This window comes from Notothenia rossii (genome assembly GCF_949606895.1).
Source record: "Notothenia rossii genome assembly, chromosome: 1".
Lineage (NCBI taxonomy): Eukaryota > Metazoa > Chordata > Actinopteri > Perciformes > Nototheniidae > Notothenia > Notothenia rossii.
Genome location: NC_136912.1, coordinates 94958457 through 94980007, shown reverse-complemented (window position 1 = coordinate 94980007; position 21551 = coordinate 94958457). Strand labels below are relative to the sequence as shown.

The window sequence follows — 21551 nt, the reverse complement described above, 5'->3', positions numbered from 1 at the left end:
ATGTTTCCTTCTCTTCCAGCAGATAGTGGTCTGCAGGAGGTTCTAGATGAACATAGGCTCAGTCTGAGGAGGAGATGTGAACGTGTGACTGAAGGAACTGGTCAAAGTGAAACCCTCCTCAACAGCATCTTCACTGAGCTCTACATCACACAAGGCCAGAGTGAAGAGGTTAATACCCAACATGAGGTGAGGCAGCTGGAGACAGCTTCCAAGAAGAAGCCCCTCCATTACACTCCAATCAAGTGCCAGGACATCTTTAAGTCCTCACCTGACCAACAGACTCCCATCAGAGCGGTCCTGACCAACGGAGTCGCTGGAGTTGGAAAAACCTTCTCAGTGCAGAAGTTCACTCTGGACTGGGCCGAGGGTTTGGGAAACCAAGATGTCAGTCTGGTGATCCCGCTCTCCTTCAGGGAGCTGAACCTGATCAAAGGTGAGCAGTACAGTCTTCTCAGGCTGCTCCATGTTTTCCATCCAACCTTACAGAAGCTCACAGCAGAGCAGCTGGCTGTCTGCAAAGTGCTGCTCATCTTTGACGGCCTGGATGAAAGCAGACTTTCTCTGGACTTCAGAAACAATGAGGTTGTGTCTGATGTCTCTCAGCAGTCCTCAGTCAACGTGCTGCTGACAAACCTCATCAGGGGGAAGCTGCTTCCCTCGGCTCTCGTCTGGATAACTTCCAGACCTGCAGCGGCCAATCAGATCCCTCCTGAGTGTGTGGACAGGGTGACAGAAGTACGAGGCTTCACTGACGCCCAGAAGGAGGAGTACTTCAGGAGGAGATGGAGTGATGAAGACCTGTCCAGCAGAATCATCTCTCACATCAAGAGCTCCAGGAGCCTCCACATCATGTGTCTGATCCCAGTCTTCTGCTGGATCACTGCTGCAGTTCTGGACCACATGTGGACTACAGACCAGAGAGGAGAGCTGCCCCAGACCCTCACTGACATGTACTCACACTTCCTGCTGGTCCAGACCAAGAGGAAGAAGCAGAAGTATGAAGAGGGACATGAGACGAGTCCACAGCAGTTGACGGAGGCTGACAGGGAGCTTCTCCTGAAGCTGGGGAGGCTGGCGTTTGAACATCTGGAGAAAGGAGACATCATGTTCTACCAAGAAGACCTGCAGCGCTGTGGTCTTGAGGTCACCGAGGCCTTGGTGCACTCAGGAGTTTGTACACAGATCTTCAAAAGAGAGAGTGTGATCTTCCAGAAAACAGTCTACTGCTTTGTTCATCTGAGCATTCAGGAGTTTCTGGCTGCAGTCTACATGCTGCACTGTTACACCAACAGAGACACAGAGGTGCTGAAGGACTTCCTGCAGAGAGACTGGCCCGATGAGAACAGTGAAAACAGGGATCAGGATTACTCATCCCTGGATGTCTTCCTCAAGAGAGCCATGGTGAAATCCCTCCAAAGCAGAAATGGCCACCTGGATCTGTTTGTCCGCTTTCTCCACGGCCTCTCTCTGGAGTCCAACCAGAGACTCTTAGGAGGCCTGCTGGGTCGCACAGACAATGGTCCAGAAGTCATCGAGAGAGCCATCAGCAACCTGAAGGAGATGAGAAGTGATGAAGTCTCTCCTGACAGGAGCATCAACATCCTCCACTGTCTGACAGAGATGAAGGACCACTCAGTGCATCAGGAGATCACAGAGTTCCTGAAGTCAGAGAACAGATCAGAGAAGAAACTCTCTGTGACACGCTGCTCAGCTCTGGCCTACAGGCTGGAGATGTCAGAGGAGGTTCTGGATGAGTTGGACCTGGAGAAGTCCCAAACATCTGAGGAGGGACGACGGAGACTGACTCCAGCTGTGGAGAACTGCAGGAAGGCTGTGTGAGTCCAGATGTGATTCACTTTATAGATTAGTGTAGATAAGGATTTTAGTTTTTAAAATAAACACTATACAACTTGTTGCTGTTTCACATTCTGTGAGAGCAACATTTAATTAATACAATTATTCTAATAATTTTAAAATGGTACAGTTTTTTCATCTCTTCATTTTCCTTGTCAAAATAATATGAAGGATGCTTTATCACAGCAACATGTGATCAGAACATACAGAATAACTTTACATATGTCATTGAATGCAGTAAAGTTATTATGAAAGGATTGCAGTTTCTTTATCGTTAAATTAGACACAGAGCAATATCTGATTTATGTTGACTCTAGTCTTCTCTAGTCTAGAAGGTAGCTAGCAAAGAGGTGACAGACATGGGATCAGATCACCACATATTAAATAGACTAACATCCAGTGGGAATCAGATCATGGTGTTCAAAATGTTTTCCCTCAAATGCATGAAGTAAATATGTTGTTTCCCCTTTTTTTATATAAATTAATTCTGTAATATGTGTTCTTACAGAATTCCTGACAGTGGATTCTTAGACTGGGAAGTCGTGGCCTCAGCTCTGAAGTCTGACCCCTCCAATCTGAGAGAGCTGAAGCTGAGAGTAGACCTGCAGGATTCAGATGTGGAGCTGCTGAGTTCTGGACTAAAGAGTCCAAACTGTAGACTGGAGACTCTGAGGTCAGATCACTGGCTGTAGTTCATGTGGTTTTGTCCTGTGTTTATAATTGATATATTTATAATTCCATCATTTGAGTACAAAGATATTTTTATAAATTCACATTTATTTCTAAATTGTTGAATATTTGACAAGAATAACAGAAAGCAGAGAAAGTAGATGTGTGAGGGGACAGTGTGTGAGCTTCCACAGACTCACACTGTGCTCCATGAGTCAGTGGAGATGACTCCAATTGCTTCAGAAGTTTCCCCCACAGTATCCACATCATATTTTGACCTTGTTATCTGCACCCTCTCCAGGTCTGAAAAGATGATGAGACTTTGAACTATCTCAAGCAGGACCATTGTTCTCTGAACTTACATGATGTGTTCTTTATTCAGACTCTGGTGCTGCTTCTTTGTAAACTCTGTGATCTCGAGTTGAATCAGTTTCTGTGGGTTTTGATTTGTCTGGCTGCACATCACGAGTTAGTGTAGAAGGAGCAGAGCTTATGATGTGAAGTCTCCACTTTTTATTGAAGGTGAAGAACGTTGTCTTTCATATTAATGAGAGCTCTTTTCACTTTTTGGGTCTTACTGTTTTTAACCTGTCGGGAGTGTCCACTTTATAAATGTCTACATTCTCTACTTCTCCAGCTATCATCAGATTATTAAACCTTTCATTATTTCAATCAGGAAAATTGTTTTCTAAACTTACATCATGTGTTCTTTATTCAGACTGAGTGAGTGCAGGTTGTCAGAGATCAGCTGTTCTGCTCTGACCTCAGCTCTGAAGTCCAACATCCATCTGAGAGATCTTGACCTGAGTCTCAACGATCTGAAGGATTCAGGAGAGAAGCTGCTGAGAGATCTTCTGGAGAGTCCAGACTGCAGACTGGAGGCTCTCAGGTCAGTGAGGGGTCGACTCAGTCTCTGCTGGTTCAGCAGGATCGTATTGAACACAGGGAGGTGGATGTGTTCCTCTCACTGGGGAATCTCTCCAGTTCCACCTTCCAGGCGTAGCCTAGCTTAGCACAACACATCAGTGATGTTACCATTTATCTGCAGTTTCTCCTTTTGTTCATCTCATGGTTCTTTTTTTGCGTTCTCCCAAGAACAATATAATGCAAGCTGACAATGCAAAGCCACATTTCAGTCAGGTGCAACTTGTTAACAGACAAATCCTACTCTGCATAATTCACTCTGATCCTTTAAACACCTGGAATTCATCTTATATTCTCCATCCGGTTTCTTTTATAAATGATATAATAAACAGATTAATACAGTTAATACACATTTCTATCAAAACTATCAAACACTAATAAATATTTTCAGTTGTTGCTGTTTCTAACATGTTTCTGAAGCTACATGATGCTCACACTGACTGAATAGTTTACACTGAAGATGCTGTGATCAATGTCTCCACTATTCCTGAGATAAATATTCTCTATTTATTTTGATCACATTTCTTCTAAATTCATCCTGACTTCTTTGTAAACTCTGTGATCTTGAGTTGAATCAGTTTCTGTGGGTTTTGATTTGGCTGGCTGCACATCACGAGTTAGTGTAGAAGGAGCAGAGCTTATGATGTGAAGTCTCCACTTTTTATTGAAGGTGAAGAACGTTGACTTTAATATTAATGAGAGCTCTTTTCACTTTTTGGATCTTACTGTTTTTAACCTGTTGGGAGTGTCCACTTTATAAACGTGTACATTCTCTACTTCTCCAGCTATCATCAGATTATTAAACCTTTCATTATTTCAATCAGGAACATTGTTTTCTAAACTTACATCATGTGTTCTTTATTCAGACTGATAGACTGCAGTTTGTCAGAGATCAGCTGTTCTACTCTGGCCTCAACTCTGAAGTCCAACATCCATCTGAGAAATCTGGACCTGAGTGAGAACGCTCTGAAGGATTCAGGAGTGGAGCTGCTGAGAGATCTTCTGGAGAGTCCAGACTGCAGACTGGAGACTCTCAGGTCAGTTCTCCATCTCTAACTTCTGTGCTGAGATGAATATGTGAGAGTTGTGTTGACTCTGAGCTGCAGACATCAGGCTGATATGATCCTGATCCTCACTGGGCATCTCAATGCTAAAGTCTACTTTCTTCTTCTGTGGTTTAGCTCATTGACTGTAGCAGAGCTTTGTTAAAGAAAAATCATAGTCTGCATAATTCACTCCGAACCTTTAAACACCTGAAATTCATCTTTTATTCTCCATCATGTTTTAAAAATAAATAAATGACATTATAAACACATGAATACAATAATTAAATATTTCTATTAAAACTATCAAACACTAACAAATATTTTCAGTTGTTGCTGTTTCTAACATGTTTCTGAAGCTACATGACGCTCACACTGACTGAATAGTTTACACTGGAGATGCTGTGATCAATGTCTCCACTATTCCTGAAATAAATATTCTCTATTTATTTTGATCACATTTCTTCTAAATTCATCCTGACTTCTTTGTAAACTCTGTGATCTTGAGTTGAATCAGTTTCTGTGGGTTTTGATTTGTCTGGCTGCACATCAAGAGTTAGTGTAGAAGGAGCAGAGCTTATGATGTGAAGTCTCCACTTTTTATTGAAGGTGAAGAACGTTGTCTTTAATTTAACCTGTTAGGTCCCAAGCATGTTTTTCAGGTCTAAGGCTCGAAAATGACATTCCCAGAACAAATGACCATATCTTCCCTTCTAAAAGGGTTAAATTAATAATATCGTTTCTCAAAGTAATGATAAACCTTTGAGTTGGATGTAGAAGAGTCAGAATCAATATAGATGTTTTTTATTTTAAAGAAAATTTAGATTGAACATGGTAAACAACTGTAAATTATAGTGTCCGTCCCAAAAATATGTTGTACTTATAGTGAAAACTAACCTTGGATGATGGGTTAGTAGACTAAAAGCTTTAGGAATCCAAAGTACAACAGATAATAAGTACCCTGTATCAAGATTGATGCAAAACAAGTGATATTTGACCTTTTTAGACAGATTTAGCAAAACAAAACTCTTCTGGAGCCCTTTGGGTGGATTTTCCATATCTCTGGCCCCCCTTGCTCGATTTTGACATGTGACATCTCTTCCTGATCATTAGAGCCAATAGAATCGAAGGGAAATCGTCCCATAGACTCTCATTTAAAAAAAAAAATCTTCCGTCTCTGCCCATGCAATCTTCCTGCAGACTGTAGGAATATCCCTGCTCTGATATCTGGAAACGGAAAAGCAGTTTTATTGTTTATGGATTATCAGAACATTTCAAAGGGGACACAGACACATTGGATTAACCTATGGATTAACTACACCATCGTTTGTATCGTTTTAATGCCATTGAAGACCAGTTTAGACCAGACAAAGACCAAGGTAAGCCATGTTAGCGTTTTTGGCTACCTAGCGCCACATGCTTTGATGTAGGTTTTTGTTATTTTCTCCGCGAATTTCTAATCCTTGAGTGTTGAGGTGGGTACCAATAGATTCTGTGTCTCCTTACGATCATAAACGATGTGTTGTATGTGCAGCTACGATAAGTAATAAGGGTGCTAGGAGTGATTTTCGGTGCAGTAATAGATTAGCATTTTTCGCTCGGGGCTAATTCAGAGGTTCAATGTTAGCATTTTAGATTTTTTTTTAGAATAGAAAAAAATGAAAAAGATCAGTTAAATTAGTTTTTTTTCCCGTTATATGGATATAAACCATTCATAGTTGATTAAATATGAAGGTTCCTTAGACGTTGTTTCCTGCAAATAATGCGATTTTGGCCCTGTAACCGGGACCGTGGGGCTTAAGAGAGAGCTCTTTTCACTTTTTGGATCTTACTGTTTTTAACCTGTTGGGAGTGTCCGCTTTATAAACGTCTACATTCTCTACTTCTCCAGCTATAATCAGATTATTAAACCTTTCATTATTTCAATCAGGAACATTGTTTTCTAAACTTACATCATGTGTTCTTTATTCAGACTGAGGAGCTGCAGTTTGTCAGAGATCAGCTGTTCTGCTCTGGCCTCAACTCTGAAGTCCAACATCCATCTGAGAGTTCTGGACCTGAGTTGGAACGATCTGAAGGATTCAGGAGTGGAGCTGCTGAGAGATCTTCTGGAGAGTCCAGACTGCAGACTGGAGGCTCTCAGGTCAGTGAGGGGTCGACTCAGTCTCTGCTGGTTCAGCAGGATTGTATTGAACACAGGGAGGTGGATGTGTTCCTCTCACTGGGGAATCTCTCCAGTTCCACCTTCCAGGCGTAGCCTAGCTTAGCACAACACATCAGTGATGTTACCATTTATCTGCAGTTTCTCCTTTTGTTCATCTCATGGTTCTTCTCTTGCGTTCTCCCAAGAACAATATAATGCAAGCTGACAATGCAAAGCCACATTTCAGTCAGGTGCAACTTGTTAACAGACAAATCCTGCTCTGCATAATTCACTCTGATCCTTTAAACACCTGGAATTCATCTTATATTCTCCATCCGGTTTCTTTTATAAATGATATAATAAACAGATTAATACAGTTAATACACATTTATATGAAAATTATTAAACACTAACCAATAATTTCAGGTTTTCCTTTTTCTTTAAAAAATGTTTCTGAAGCTACATGATGCTCACACTGACTGAATAGTTTACACTGAAGATGCTGTGATCTATGTCTCCACTATTCCTGAAATAAATATTCTCTATTTATTTTGATCACATTTCTTCTAAATTCATCCTGACTTCTTTGTAAACTCTGTGATCTTGAGTTGAATCAGTTTCTGTGGGTTTTGATTTGTCTGGCTGCACATCACGAGTTAGTGTAGAAGGAGCAGAGCTTATGATGTGAAGTCTCCACTTTTTATTGAAGGTGAAGAACGTTGACTTTAATATTAATGAGAGCTCTTTTCACTTTTTGGATCTTACTGTTTTTAACCTGTCGGGAGTGTCCACTTTATAAACGTCTACATTCTCTACTTCTCCAGCTATCATCAGATTATTAAACCTTTCATTATTTCAATCAGGAACATTGTTTTCTAAACTTACATCATGTTTTCTTTATTCAGACTGTGGAGCTGCAGTTTGTCAGAGATCAGCTGTTCTGCTCTGGTGTCAGCTCTGAAGTCCAACATCCATCTGAGACATCTGGACCTGAGTTACAACGATCTGCAGGATTCAGGAGAGAAGCTGCTGAGAGATCTTCTGGAGAGTCCAGACTGCAGACTGGAGACTCTCAGGTCAGTGAGGGGTCGACTCAGTCTCTGCTGGTTCAGCAGGATTGTATTGAACACAGGGAGGTGGATGTGTTCCTCTCACTGGGGGATCTCTCCAGTTCCACCTTCTAGGCGTAGCCTAGCTTAGCACAACACATCAGTGATGTTACCATTTATCTGCAGTTTCTCCTTTTGTTCATCTCATGGTTCTTTTCTTGCATTCTCCCAAGAACAATATAATGCAAGCTGACAATGCAAAGCCACATTTCAGTCAGGTGCAACTTGTTAACAGACACATTTTACAGTTAAAAAGTTAGTCTGTTAGTTTTTCCTATGAAGTTGTTTTGTTCCTGGACTAATGCCTAGTTAACTCTGTAACGCAGCTGAGAGCTGTGGCAGTCAGTCGTAGTGTTTGCAGAGAGGATATGATGGGATGTAAAGCATGAGATCAGGACTCTGAAGCTGACTCAAAGAACAAACACTTCTTTGAACTGGATCTAAAACTGTTGGATTGTGTTCATCCCTACAGGATCGGAGGAGGAGAGACGATCACAGCCAAGATCCAGAAGAAATGTGAGTATTGAACTCATATCCTCCAAATGTATCCAAACTATCGTACATGCAATCAAATCATAGGTAATATATTTATGTATCACTTGATGAAATCTGTGCCTCCCGTTTATGTCTAACATCGAGAAAGGCGCTGAAGCTTCAAATACAATGCAATGTAAAAACACAAATGTGCCAAAACGCGTGAAGAAACATCTTCAGCAACTTGACAACACATGAACAGTATTTAGAGCATATTCACCAACTTGAGGAAACATGCGCAGCGTTTACTAAAAGCCCGACATTAACGAACCGCTGTAAAAAGAAAACGCTGCAAGAAGCTCAAAACAAAACTGAAAGGCGGACACTAAAGTGTAGATATTATAAAGATATATAACCGTATAAAGTCTTTTGTCAGTATATCTGAAAGGACAAGGTTAGCTAGCTAGCTTCCAGCAGATCTGCAATAATACCTGAAGGAATCATGCGATCACATTGTTAAAATAAACCCATAAAACTTAAATGTTTTGTTTCCACTGACAGTTTAACAGATTGAAACGTTTTGCTCAAGAACTGCGTTTGGGTCTGATACTGTCCCACAAACAAAGGATGCGTAGAATATCCCTTGAAAAGTGAAATTAAATATAGTGATTGAATGGAATCTGTGTGAATACCAATACACCAATCAAATGTCTCATTCATTCTGTAAGCTGCAAAATAACAGCAGCCTTATATGTTTGACTTCTTATTCACACACTGATGGCAACGAGCAGGGACGCGGGAGGTCAGTCAGAGTTGAGGGTGCTGCAGCCCCCTCAGCACCCCCCTTTCCCGCGTCCATGGCAGCGAGCAGGGACGCGGGAACAAACCCTATAACCCTGAAATGACTCAGCATTTCTGCACTTCCTGTTCCTTTGTCTTCGAGTCAAATGTGTATTTGGTTTGACGCCTGAAATAATGATCCAACTCCAGACAAGAATCTCCGTTTGTGCATTTATTTCCATGATCCAATATCATTGACAAAAGTACTATGGACAGCTTTCCTATCGATTCCTTTCCTTCAGCCCTTTTTTATGGCTTTTCCTTGTGGCTTGTATCACCCAAGCCCCCAGGAAGTGCGCCGGACTCAATATTCGTTGTGTCAAAAAAACACATGCCTACTAGTGCTCTACTCCCACCTCCACCTGTCTCTGTCACGGTTTTAAGTTTGTGTGTCTGGTAGTGGGTGTTTTTCCGTTCTCCTTGTCATGTTTTCCTCCCTGCATATTGTCTGGTCTTTTTTCCCTGTGTTTTCCTGTCGGTCGTTAGTTTCCCTGGTGTGTCTAATTTCCTGATTGTTTTCACCTGTCACTCCTTGTGTGTCTCCTGTGCTCATCAGTGTCAGCCCCGCCCCTGATTGTTCCCACCTGTGTCTTGTTACCCTGTGTTTAAATTCCCCTGTCTCCCAGTGTTCAGTGTCAGTTCGTCTTGTCTATGCTCCTGGTACTCTTGAAAGGTTTTTGATTCCTCACTGCGTGAGCGCTTTCATTTTTTGTTCTCTGTTTTTTGTCATCTCGACTAGAGTTTTGGTGTTTACCTTTTTGTTAATTTTTGCTGTTTTGGAAAATAAAGTATCCAACAAATACTTTACCTCTGTCTCCCGGGTCTTGCAATTGGGTCCTATCTCCTAAGTGCCTGAGTTCGTAACAGAACGAACTGACCATTATGGACCCAGCGGACTCGGCTTTTTTGATGCTGCAGGCGGAGCGTCTTGGGTACTCTCTGGAGTACATCTTTTATACGTGGAATGGCCCCTCATCTAGACGCGGTAAAGAGGCTGCGTTGAAGGAGGCACGTCAGGAGGTTGCTTGCAAGCCCTGGCTCAGGAACATGTTGCCTGAGTGGCTACAACTTTTCGCAAGTTGTCCTAAGGACTTGTCCGAAGCATCTAACCCTTTCTTGGGGTATGATCAGGCCTTGGGAGGCCCACGGATTCTCCAAAGAATCTCTAGGAGACGCAAGACCAAGATTCCAGCCCGTGCTGCAGTGGTTCCGGTTCCAGTGCCGGCCCACACAGCCATTGTTCCGGCTCCAGAACCGGCCCACAAGGCCATGGTTCCGGCTCCAGTGCCCGCCCCAGCAACCATGGTCCTTGCACCAGAATCGGCCCAGGCAGCCATGGTCCCTGCTCCAGAACCGGCCCATACAGTCGTTGTTCCTGCTCCACTTCCAGCCATGATTCCGGTTCAAGTACCGGGCCCAGCAGCCATGGTCCCGACTTCAGCACCTCGTCTCCTGCTGGCTCTCCAGCCAACGCCAGCTCCCCGTTTCCTGTCGGTGTACTGGCCAACTCCAGCACCTCGTCTCCTGTTGACTCTCCAGCCGACGCCAGCTCCCCGTGTCCTGTCGGCGTACCGACCGTCTCAAGTCTCCTTACAAGTCAACTCTCAAGTTCCTTCTCGAGTTCCCTCTCAAGTCTCCTCTCGAGTTCCCTCTCAAGTCTCCTCTCGAGTTCCCTCTCAAGTCACCTCTTGAGAGCCCTCTCAAGTCACCTCTCAAGTAACCTCTCGAGTCCCCTTTCAAGACACTTCTCAAGTCCCCTTTCGAGTTCCCTCTCAAGTCACCTCTCAAGTTCCTACTCAAGTCCCCTCTCAAGTCTCCTCTTGAGTTCCCTGTCAAGTATCCTCTCGAGTTCCCTCTCGAGTCTCCTCTCAAGTCCACTCTCAAGTATCCTCTCGAGTTCCCTCTCAAGTTCCTACCCGAGTCCCCTCTCAAGTATCCTCTCGAGTCTCCTCTCGAGTTCCCTCTCAAGCCCTCTCTCGATTACCCTCTCGAGTTCCCTCTCAAGTTCCCTCTCGAGTTCCCTCTCGAGTTCCCTCTCAAGTTCCCTCTCAGGTCCCCTCTCAAGTTCTTACCCGAGTCCCCTCTCCAGTATCCTCTCAAGTATCCTCTCAAGTATCCTCCCGTGTTCCCTCTCAAGTCCCCTCTCAAGTATCCTCCCGTGTTCCCTCTCAAGTCCCCTCTCAAGTTCCCTCTCGAGTTCCCTCTCGAGTTCCCTCTCAAGTTCCCTCTCAGGTCCCCTCTCAAGTTCTTACCCGAGTCCCCTCTCCAGTATCCTCTCAAGTATCCTCTCAAGTATCCTCCCGTGTTCCCTCTCAAGTCCCCTCTCCAGTATCCTCTCAAGTATCCTCTCAAGTCCCCTCTCGAGTTCCCTCTCAGGTCCCCTCTCAAGTCTCCTCTCAAGTCACCTCTCAAGTCTCCTCTCGAGTTCCCTCTCAAGTATCCTCCCGTGTTCCCTCTCAAGTCCCCTCTCAAGTCTCCTCTCAAGTTCCTACCCGAGTCCCCTCTCAAGTCACCTCTCAAGTCTCCTCTCGAGTTCCCTCTCAAGTATCCTTTCGAGTTCCCTCTCGAGTCTCCTCTCGAGTCCCTTCTCAAGTCCCCTCTCAAGTCTCCATTCAAGATCCCTCTCAAGTCATCTCTCAAGTCTCCTCTTAAGTTCCCTCTCAAGCCCTCTCTCGATTTCCCTCTCGAGTCAACTCTCAAGTCTCTTCTCGAGTTCCCTCTCAAGTATCCTCCCGTGTTCCTCTCAAGTCCCCTCTCAAGTCTCCTCTCAAGTTCCTACCCGAGTCCCCTCTCAAGTCACCTCTCAAGTCTCCTCTCGAGTTCCTTCAAGTATCCTTTCGAGTTCCCTCTCGAGTCTCCTCTCGAGTCCCTTCTCAAGTCCCCTCTCAAGTCTCCGTTCAAGTTCCCTCTCAAGATCCCTCTCAAGTCATCTCTCAAGTCAACTCTCAAGTTCCCTCTCAAGTTCCCTCTCAAGTCTCCTCTCAAGTTCCCTCTCAAGCCCTCTCTCGATTTTCCTCTCAAGTTCCCTATCGAGTCCACTCTCAAGTCACCTCTTGAGTTCCCTCTCAAGCCCTCTCTCGAGTCTCCTCTCGAGTCCCCTCTCGAGTCTCCGTTCAAGTTCCCTCTCGAAATCCCTCAAGTCACCTCTCGAGTTCCCTCTCAAGCCCTCTCTCGAGTCTCCTCTCGAGTCTCCTCTTGAGTCTCCGTTCAAGTTCCCTCTCGAGATCCCTCTCAAGTCAACTCTCAAGTTTCCTCTCGAGTTCCCTCTCAAGCCCTCTCTCGAGTTCCCACTCAAGTCCCTACTCAAGTGCCATTGGAGGTTCCGCTGGGGGTCCTGCCAACCCCATGTCCTGAGCCGTTGGAGGTCCCGCAGACTACTCTTCTGCCGGGGGTCCTGCCAACCCCATGTCCTGAGCCGTTGGAGGTCCCGCAGACTACTCTTCTGCCGGGGGTCCTGCCAACCCCATGTCCTGTGCCGTTGGAGGTCCCGCAGAATACTCTTCTGCCGGGGGTCCTGCCAACCCTATGTCCCGTCCCCTGAGTTCGCCCGCTTTGGTCTTCACCCCTCCTCGAACTCTGCCTTGCCCCCGGGCCGTCCGCCCGGGACCCCCTCCTCGAACTCTGCCTTGCCCCCGGGCTGTCCGCCCGAGACCCCTTCTTCGGACTGTGTTTTGCCTCTGGGTTGTCGTTCCGGACCCGTCCTCCGGACCCCCTCCACCCACCCTTTTGGATTTTGGATTTGTTTTGGACGTCTAGAATCCGTCCCTTGAGGGGGGGGTTCTGTCACGGTTTTAAGTTTGTGTGTGTGGTAGTGGGTGTTTTTCCGTTCTCCTTGTCATGTTTTCCTCCTTGCATATTGTCTGGTCTTTTTTCCCTGTGTTTTCCTGTCGCTCGTTAGTTTCCCTGGTGTGTCTAATTTCCTGATTGTTTTCACCTGTCACTCCTTGTGTGTCTCCTGTGCTCATCAGTGTCAGCCCCGCCCCTGATTGTTCCCACCTGTGTCTTGTTACCCTGTGTTTAAATTGCCCTGTCTCCCAGTGTCAGTTCCTCTTGTCTATTGTCATGGTAAGGTCTATGCTCCTGGTACTCTTGAAAGGTTTTTGATTCCTCACTGCGTGAGCGCTTTCATTTTTTGTTCTCTGTTTTTTGCCATCTCGACTAGAGTTTTGGTGTTTACCTTTTTGTTCATTTTTGCTGTTTTGGAAAATAAAGTATCCAACAAATACTTTACCTCTATCTCCCGGGTCTTGCAATTGGGTTCTATCTCCTAAGTGCCTGAGTTTGTAACAGTCTCCAATATATACAATCACACCAGGTGCGCTAATCACCCAGTGCCCAAACATGCCTTCAAAATGAAAGCATAAAAACTACTTTAACTCACTTCCATAACGACACTAAATAATAATACCTTCACTATCCACAAAAACAGCAAGAAAATAAATGTTTAACTATTAAATAATATAAAGCTATTAAATAATATAAAGCTCAAAGAGTGTCTTTAAACAGGCGGTTCTAACGAGTGGCTAAATTCATAATAACGTCGTCACGCTGATCACGGAGAAACTCATCTCCTCATTGGCTGTGATGTAGCTCCTTTATAGCCTGATGCTAGCTTTTCACTTGTGTGAAAGAACAGGTATTGGATGTACGCTACTCAGAAAGAATGTGTAAATACCGTAGGGTAATCGTTTTTTGACATTTGAATAAGGAAATGTTACAAATGATATATTTTAAATAAATAAACCCACCACTGGGAAAGCTGAGGAATATGAATATCTCTGTGACATCACATTGAACTTGTGTCTAACTTATTATTCATGTTTTAAGAGATCTCTGTTTAAAGTGATTGTTGGTTATATAACTAGAGTATTTCTCTGTTTATCTTCCAGGTCCATGAGGGGATATTGTTAACCATCAGGCATTCAGCCCCGTAATCCTGCCTTTGGTTCGTTTCCTGACATTTCTGTCCCTCAAATCTTTGGAAAGAGTCAGAAGAACGTCTACGGAGAAGAGGAAGAACAGTTTTAAAGGATGACATGTTTGCGTCAATCACCCCGACTGCATTAATCACACGTGACTATTTTTCACTCATGTTCCCGGTAATACCTTACACTCAGTAATAGCTCGAACACGTTTTTTTTTTCATAAACCTAACTGCAGTTCAATCAGGAGAGACTTCATTTTGTTTAAAGAATATTTATTGACACATGGCATATGATAAATGTTAAGTCTTTGGCGATTAGACCCCGATCCGGAAATCCTATATCTAAAGGGGGAAATGCAGCCGTGAGCATATAGGGAACCCCCCCGGGGTCTAGACTAGGGCTGCTCAATTAATTGCATTTTAATCGCAATTACGATTTTAGCTTGCAACGATTATGAAAACAACATAATCAAAATAAAACGATTATTTATGTTATTTAAAAAAAAAATGTAATTCTTCTTTTTTTTGTGGTTTTTCAGTTGAATTATACTTAAAGTTCAGGGTAATCAACTGTTAAATACATACTGTTCATGGATGGGGAGGAGGCGGATGGGGAGGTGGCGGATGGGGAGAAGGCGGGTGGGGAGGTGGGTGGGTGGATGGGGAGGAGGCGGATGGGGAGGTGGGCGGATGGGGAGGAGGTGGATGGGGAGGAGGCGGATGGATGAGGAGGAGGCGGATGGGGAGGAGGTGGATGGGGAGGAGGCGGATGGATGAGGAGGAGGCGGATGGGGAGATGGGTGGATGGGGAGGAGGCAGATGGGGAGGAGGCGGATGGATGAGGAGGCGGATGAGAAGGTGGATGGATGAGGAGGAGGCGGATGGGGAGATGGGTGGATGGGGAGGAGGCGGATGGGGAGGAGGCGGATGGGAAGGTGGGTGGATGGGGAGGTGGCGGATGGGGAGGTGGGTGGATGGGGAGGAGGCGGATGGGGAGGAGGTGGATGGGGAGGAGGCGGATGGATGAGGAGGAGGCGGATGGGGAGATGGGTGGATGGGGAGGAGGCAGATGGGGAGGAGGCGGATGGATGAGGAGGCGGATGAGAAGGTGGATGGATGAGGAGGAGGCGGATGGGGAGATGGGTGGATGGGGAGGAGGCGGATGGGGAGGAGGCGGATGGGAAGGTGGGTGGATGGGGAGGTGGCGGATGGGGAGGTGGGTGGATGGGGAGGTGGGTGGATGAGGAGGAGGCGGATGGGGAGGAGGCGGATGGGAAGGTGGATGGATGAGGAGGTGGCGGATGGGGAGGTGGGTGGATGAGGAGGAGGCGGATGGGAAGGTGGATGGATGAGGAGGAGGCGGATGGGGAGGTGGGTGGATGAGGAGGTGGCGGATGGAGAGGTGGGTGGATGGGGAGGTGGATGGATGAGGAGGAGGCGGATGGGGAGGTGGCGGATGGAGAGGTGGGTGGATGAGGAGGTGGCGGATGGGGAGGAGGGTGGATGGGGAGGAGGCGGATGGAGAGGTGGGTGGATGAGGAGGTGGGTGGATGAGGAGGTGGCGGATGGAGAGGTGGGTGGATGGGGAGGTGGATGGATGAGGAGGAGGCGGATGGGGAGGTGGCGGATGGGGAGGTGGGTGGATGAGGAGGTGGCGGATGGGGAGGTGGCGGATGGAGAGGTGGGTGGATGGGGAGGTGGGTGGATGAGGAGGAGGCGGATGGGGAGGTGGCGGATGGAGAGGTGGGTGGATGAGGAGGTGGCGGATGGGGAGGAGGTGGATGGGGAGGAGGCAGATGGGAAGGTGGATGGATGAGGAGGAGGCGGATGGGGAGGTGGGTGGATGAGGAGGAGGCGGATGGGGAGGAGGCAGATGGGAAGGTGGATGGATGAGGAGGAGGCGGATGGGGAGGTGGATGGATGGGGAGGAGGTGGGCGGCAGCATGAAAACCTGAAATCACAGCTGACTGCAGGAGAGAGGAGAACCATTTGAAAGTGTGGCTGCAGCACTGTGATTGGCTGCTGGAGAATGAGGTGAAACATAATAGGTTAAAGAGAACGCCCGTGATGAGCTGATTATATGCAGCTGCGTCTTCCTGAAGGAACTTGCGCTGAGTTTAATTGAGTAACATTTCCATGGAGTAGGAAGATGTTCAATACCAAGAAGCACATGATGGCGTTTTTCAGTGTCTGAAAGGCTTTGTAACTTTTTTTAAATTATAAAAAAAACATTTAAATACATTTGTATGCATGCTTTAGTTAACATTAATCTGTCTTTGGCTCTTTTCTGCTGTAACAATGTACATGTAACCTCTGTGGGACTAATAAAGGGATTCTGATTCTGATCTGAATGTTATTATCACATGTTGTTAATGCATCTAGTTTTAGATCAATCACCTGACCATATGGACGGAGACAGATAACTGAAGATGTTAAGTTATAAGAATAGTAAGATTACAAATATTGCTACAGCTTAACAATCACAAAAAATATCAACAATATACATTTTTACCTTAAATCTGAGTGAAAAATAAAAATAGATTCAAACGGTTTGATTTTATTCCATATGTTCAAAGTCATGTTTTTATTTTAAAAAGTGCTGCACATCCTGTGAGACATATGAGACACTGAGTACACTAGTTATGATATAAATACTCTACGTGAAATCTGTTTAAAGTAATACAGTTACTCATTAACACATATTTAATAACAGTGAAGATAATTCTACATTCCTTCAGATTCAATAAATATACACAAAAACAGCTGTGAGAAAATATCTAGACCATATGTCCCTGCTTTCTATAGAAATGAGATATTTACAGTATTCAACACACACACACACACACACACACACACACACACACACACACACACACACACACACACACACACACACACACACACACACACACACACACACACACACACACACACACACACACACACACACACACACACACACACACACACACACACACACACACACACACACACACCTCTCAGGTCACAAGAAACAGAGGGGTCCCAGCACAGCGGTGATTTCAGAGTCGGTTGGTGAAAACACCGTAGGCTCCACCCCCACGTCTCTGACAGGAAGTAGCTGCATGTCACCTCGATGCAGCTCCGTTCCCCCCCGCACCGTCACAGACACCTCCACCTGACGTAGGATCAGACAGGAGAGAAGGAGATGGGAAGTTAAAGGTCCCCTATGATGCTCTTTCTCATCAATATATCACAGGTCTCAGATATATCCAGAGCCTGTCTCTGATTGGCTGAAACACCAAACAGATCATTGCAGCATTACCCATAATCCCCTCTGTTTCAGCCCTGTTTCCAAAGTGCTGATTCTCTGTCTGTTACTTTAGATGAAAATAAGGAGCCCCTCCCCACGCCCCTCTGAGAGACATTTGGACACATGTTGATGTAGAAGAGACATGAAGAAGAGGGGACACATGTTGATGTATAAGAGACATGAAGAAGAGGGGACACATGTTGATGTAGAAGAGACATGGAGAAGAGGGGACACATGTTGATGAAGAAGAGACATGAAGAAGAGGGGACACATGTTGATGTAGAAGAGACATGAGGAAGAGGGGACACATGTTGATGAAGAAGAGACATGAAGAAGAGGGGACACATGTTGATGTAGAAGAGACATGAGGAAGAGGGGACACATGTTGATGAAGAAGAGACATGAAGAAGAGGGGACACATGTTGATGTAGAAGAGACATGAAGAAGAGGGGACACATGTTGATGTAGAAGACACATGAAGAAGAGGGGACACATGTTGATGTAGAAGAGACATGAAGAAGAGGGGACACATGTTGATGTAGAAGAGACATGAAGAAGAGGGGACACATGTTGATGTAGAAGAGACATGGAGAAGAGGGGACACATGTTGATGTAGAAGAGACATGGAGAAGTGGGTTTTGCAGAATAGGTGAATTTGAAAATATATATATTTTAATGTACTAAACAGCGAACAGGATACTGACCTCACAGCCTCTCCTGGACACGGAGGTGAAGTGGGAAGGGATTTCTGTGCCGGAGTCTCCCAGCAGGTGAAGCATTTTATCAGCTGACGATGTGTCTCCCAGCAGGTGATCAGCTGACGATGTGTCTCCCAGCAGGTGATCAGCTGACGGTGTGTCTCCCAGCAGGTGATCAGCTGACGGTGTGTCTCCCAGCAGGTGATCAGCTGACGATGTGTCTCCCAGCAGGTGATCAGCTGACGATGTGTCTCCCAGCAGGTGATCAGCTGACGATGTGTCTCCCAGCAGGTGATCAGCTGACAGTGTGTCTCCCAGCAGGTGATCAGCTGACAGTGTGTCTCCCAGCAGGTGATCAGCTGACGATGTGTCTCCCAGCAGGTGATCAGCTGACAGTGTGTCTCCCAGCAGGTGATCAGCTGACGACGTGTCTCCTGCAGATCTGGAGCTGTTCTCTGAGCAGCGGAGCGTCAGGAGCTGTGAGGACGAGAGGCTGTGCAGCCGCAGGAACCTCAGCTGAACCACATCCAGTCCAACATACTCAAACTGTAGAGACACATAGGGGTCAGTTTTCAGATTTATCAAAAGTTTCTCTATTAATTAAACATGTGTTACCTTGTTCCCAGCGTGCTGCTGACTGAGCCATTGGACAGGTGCATTCTTCTTCTTTGATTTCCAACTTAATTGAATCTAAAGAACAGGAGATTAACAATTACAATTGGCTACCTTGTGCCTTAGCTGCAGTTTGATTTTGTGCCGTTTCTATGATTGGATCTTTGTAGTTTAGGGACAAAATCGCCCCTCCAAGTTATAATAATGATACATATGAATGTAGGAGTAAGTGAGTGTACCTGTGAGGGTAGAGGCTCGATGCAGGTCGCCCCTCCTGCTGTGAAGTTACAGAAAACCCTCACAGAGTCGTGCGGACAGCCTTGGTTGGGGTCCATGTAAAAGAAACCTGAGAGATGATCCACTTTAGTGCCCCATCATTCAGAATCATTCAGTAAACAGTGTAGTGTATTCAGAGGCTCACCATCGCTCAGGTGAGGGTGGATGAGTCCCAGCTCGTAGCAGGAGGTGGCAGGATCCTCTTTGGTTCCCTGAGGCCAGCTGAACGAATCCTCTTCCTCCTCCTCTTCCTCTTCCTCCTCAGACCATCTCCTGGACAACAGCCTGGACCCCTGGGGTTAATGGGGTCAAGGGAAGATGTGAAGGAACACTTACACTTATTAAAAACTATAGAAAATGCAAAATGTTGGTAAAATACTGAATGTCCTCTTCCAACATGAGAGCCACATGCTAACAAAGGTATCAACTGTAGCTGTGAACATGACAGGATGTGTGATGACCTAGAAGAGCATCAGGACTGTTTGAGGCATATGATAGCTATGTGATTAACATGATGATTCAGCCTCTATGGAGAGAGACATATGACAAGCATGCTCATTTCTGACGTGGAGCTAATCTGAAGTAAACATTGAATACTGCTTTCTATTCCTCCATCTTGTGACTGTGTGACTCCCTCTCTTGGATATCAGCATGTGAAGGACACTGTTCAGGAACTAGTTGATGCTCTGTATGTGATGACTACTTCCATTCTGGAGAGGATCACAGATACATGGATCCTGAGATTCAAGCTCAAGCCGGGGACCAGTGACCATTTTTCTAACATATCAAGAAACACGTGAGTTGTCTGACTGAACTGCTACGCATTATGTGGACAGAAGCCGTGACACAAAACAAATCAGGAACAAGGTGTAGATAAAGTTTATCTGAGAGGGACACTTGAACCCACGATCAGTTGTACCTTCAGGAGGGCCGGTGTTAGTCTGAACCGCGGCACATTTCCAGGTATTAATCTTTTAATGCGTGCTGTTTTGGGTCTCTCACGACCCGGTCTGAGTTCAGGCTTCGATCCCCGTCTTTGTGAAGGCCTGCGTTTGATGCCTGGTGCTCCTGGCTTCCCCTGTGAGGAAAGAGGGGAGAAACTCATGGCAATAAATTACAATTGAAATGCCTCTTCAAACTTCACAGTATGTTACAGTTAACTTTCTTTTGTTTGAACTGATGATTAGATGAGTGAATGTCTTACTGGAGGTCCTGGCTTGCCTCTCACTCCCTTTGGTCCTCTCCCTCCTTCGACTCCTTTCATTCCCTGTAAACACAGTCAGACTCTGTTTCGATACGACTAATGCATTTCAACAAATCTCACTATTCACACACATGGTAGGTGCAAATAATTTCAGGCTGGAATAATTTCAGGCTGAGTGCATGAGCTTTCAAAAAAAATTCTTTGTTGCAAAAGAACATTTGAAAACAGTGAAATCAGGATGCAGGACACGAGATCCGGTCCAAGAACACACTTAAACCTTCATAGTCAAAAAACATAGATTACAGCATTGTCAGTTTGCTTTTTATATCATGTTTATATATATATATTTTTTTAAATACTTTTTCCTAAAATACAGATTTCTTTCTGAAAATCTCAAAATTCTGACTTTTAAAAAAATGCTGTTATTTTCTGACTTTTATTGAAAATGTCAAAATGTTGACTTTTTTCTCAAAATTTTAGAATTCTGACTCTTTATCAACATTTCAGAATTCAGAATTTTTCCTTAAAATTCTGACTTTTTTTCTAAAACAATCTGAATTCAGATTTTTGGCCCAAATTCTCAGAGTATCAGACTTTTCTGTGAAAATTCAGACTTTTTCTTGGAAATCTCTCCCACCAGGTGATCAGCTGAAATTCTGAAATGTTTCCAAAAAACAGATTTTTTTCTGAGCATTTCAAAATTAGGACTTTTTCCTATAATTCTGACTATTTTTTGAAAATCTTAAAATTCGGAATTTTCTCAAAATCTCAAAATTCTGACTTTTTTTTTAAAATGCTGACTTTTTCTGACTTTTTCTTGGAAATCTCAAAGTTCTGAAATTTTCTAAGAATCCGATTTTTTTCTGAAAATCTCTAAATTAGGACTTTTTCCTATAATTCTGAAAATATCAGAATTCTGACTTTTTTACCCAAATGACTTTGTAGGTCTTGTTAATCAGTGCGTTTCCTAAAATCACGCTTGCATGGAGGCATTAAAAAGTCTCACCTTCTTCCCAAGCTGGCCCTGTAAGAAAAAACAAAACAGAAGTTACTTTAGTGAAGTGTTTCATAACTTTCTCAAAGAGCAGAATATCAAAGCAACGTACAGGGAGTCCGAGGATGCCTTTACGCCCGTGTGGACCCCGAGGACCGGCCTCTCCCTGTGAGAATAAGTACGTTCATTATTAAATTACTTCTAAAAACATTCAAAAGAGAAGTAAAAACAACTCACCTGCTTTCCTTTATGGCCTCTCCGACCCTTCAGCCCCTGCAGACCAGGATTCCCCTGGAAGGTAACAATGTGGTAAAGCACGAGAAATCTAGCATTTTTTGGAATGTAAATTATTCTAATCCTCAAATATTTCAACAAACCTTTAGCCCAGATGGCCCGACTAGTCCAAATATTCCCATTTCACCTGGGAGACCCTGTAAATAAAGTTGTCAACAAATAATTATCAACAGTGTAATTGTGTCTGATTTTTGCAAGCCG

The 21551-nt window shown here is 44.8% G+C and overlaps 2 protein-coding genes across 5 annotated transcripts in view; one reads left to right on the top strand and one right to left on the bottom strand.

Annotated features, from left to right (window-relative positions):
* Positions 1 to 14198, top strand: part of LOC307019872 (NACHT, LRR and PYD domains-containing protein 12-like) — a 34336-nt gene extending 20138 nt beyond the window's left edge. For 2 of the 4 annotated variants that reach the window (XM_079650972.1, XM_079650975.1), the window contains 8 exons: positions 20 to 1835; positions 2363 to 2527; positions 3242 to 3412; positions 4314 to 4484; positions 6463 to 6633; positions 7539 to 7709; positions 8215 to 8258; positions 13946 to 14198. In XM_079650972.1, coding sequence (XP_079507098.1) covers positions 20 to 1835; positions 2363 to 2527; positions 3242 to 3412; positions 4314 to 4484; positions 6463 to 6633; positions 7539 to 7709; positions 8215 to 8258; positions 13946 to 13953 — 2717 coding nt within the window. In that variant the 3' untranslated portion in view covers positions 13954 to 14198. The remainder of the gene's footprint in view (positions 1 to 19; positions 1836 to 2362; positions 2528 to 3241; positions 3413 to 4313; positions 4485 to 6462; positions 6634 to 7538; positions 7710 to 8214; positions 8259 to 13945) is intronic. The other 2 variants (XM_079650973.1, XM_079650974.1) reach the window with 2 other exon arrangements.
* Positions 14199 to 15882: 1684 nt separating this feature from the next.
* LOC307019972 (uncharacterized protein) overlaps positions 15883 to 21551 on the bottom strand; it is a 58293-nt gene continuing 52624 nt past the window's right edge. Inside the window, exons 54-64 of the mRNA XM_079651068.1 lie at positions 21434 to 21487; positions 21294 to 21347; positions 21169 to 21222; positions 21069 to 21086; positions 20063 to 20125; positions 19778 to 19936; positions 19004 to 19151; positions 18822 to 18928; positions 18586 to 18660; positions 17977 to 18516; positions 15883 to 17137 (exon numbers count right to left, since the gene is read on the bottom strand). Coding sequence (XP_079507194.1) covers positions 16985 to 17137; positions 17977 to 18516; positions 18586 to 18660; positions 18822 to 18928; positions 19004 to 19151; positions 19778 to 19936; positions 20063 to 20125; positions 21069 to 21086; positions 21169 to 21222; positions 21294 to 21347; positions 21434 to 21487 — 1425 coding nt within the window. The 3' untranslated portion in view covers positions 15883 to 16984. The remainder of the gene's footprint in view (positions 17138 to 17976; positions 18517 to 18585; positions 18661 to 18821; positions 18929 to 19003; positions 19152 to 19777; positions 19937 to 20062; positions 20126 to 21068; positions 21087 to 21168; positions 21223 to 21293; positions 21348 to 21433; positions 21488 to 21551) is intronic.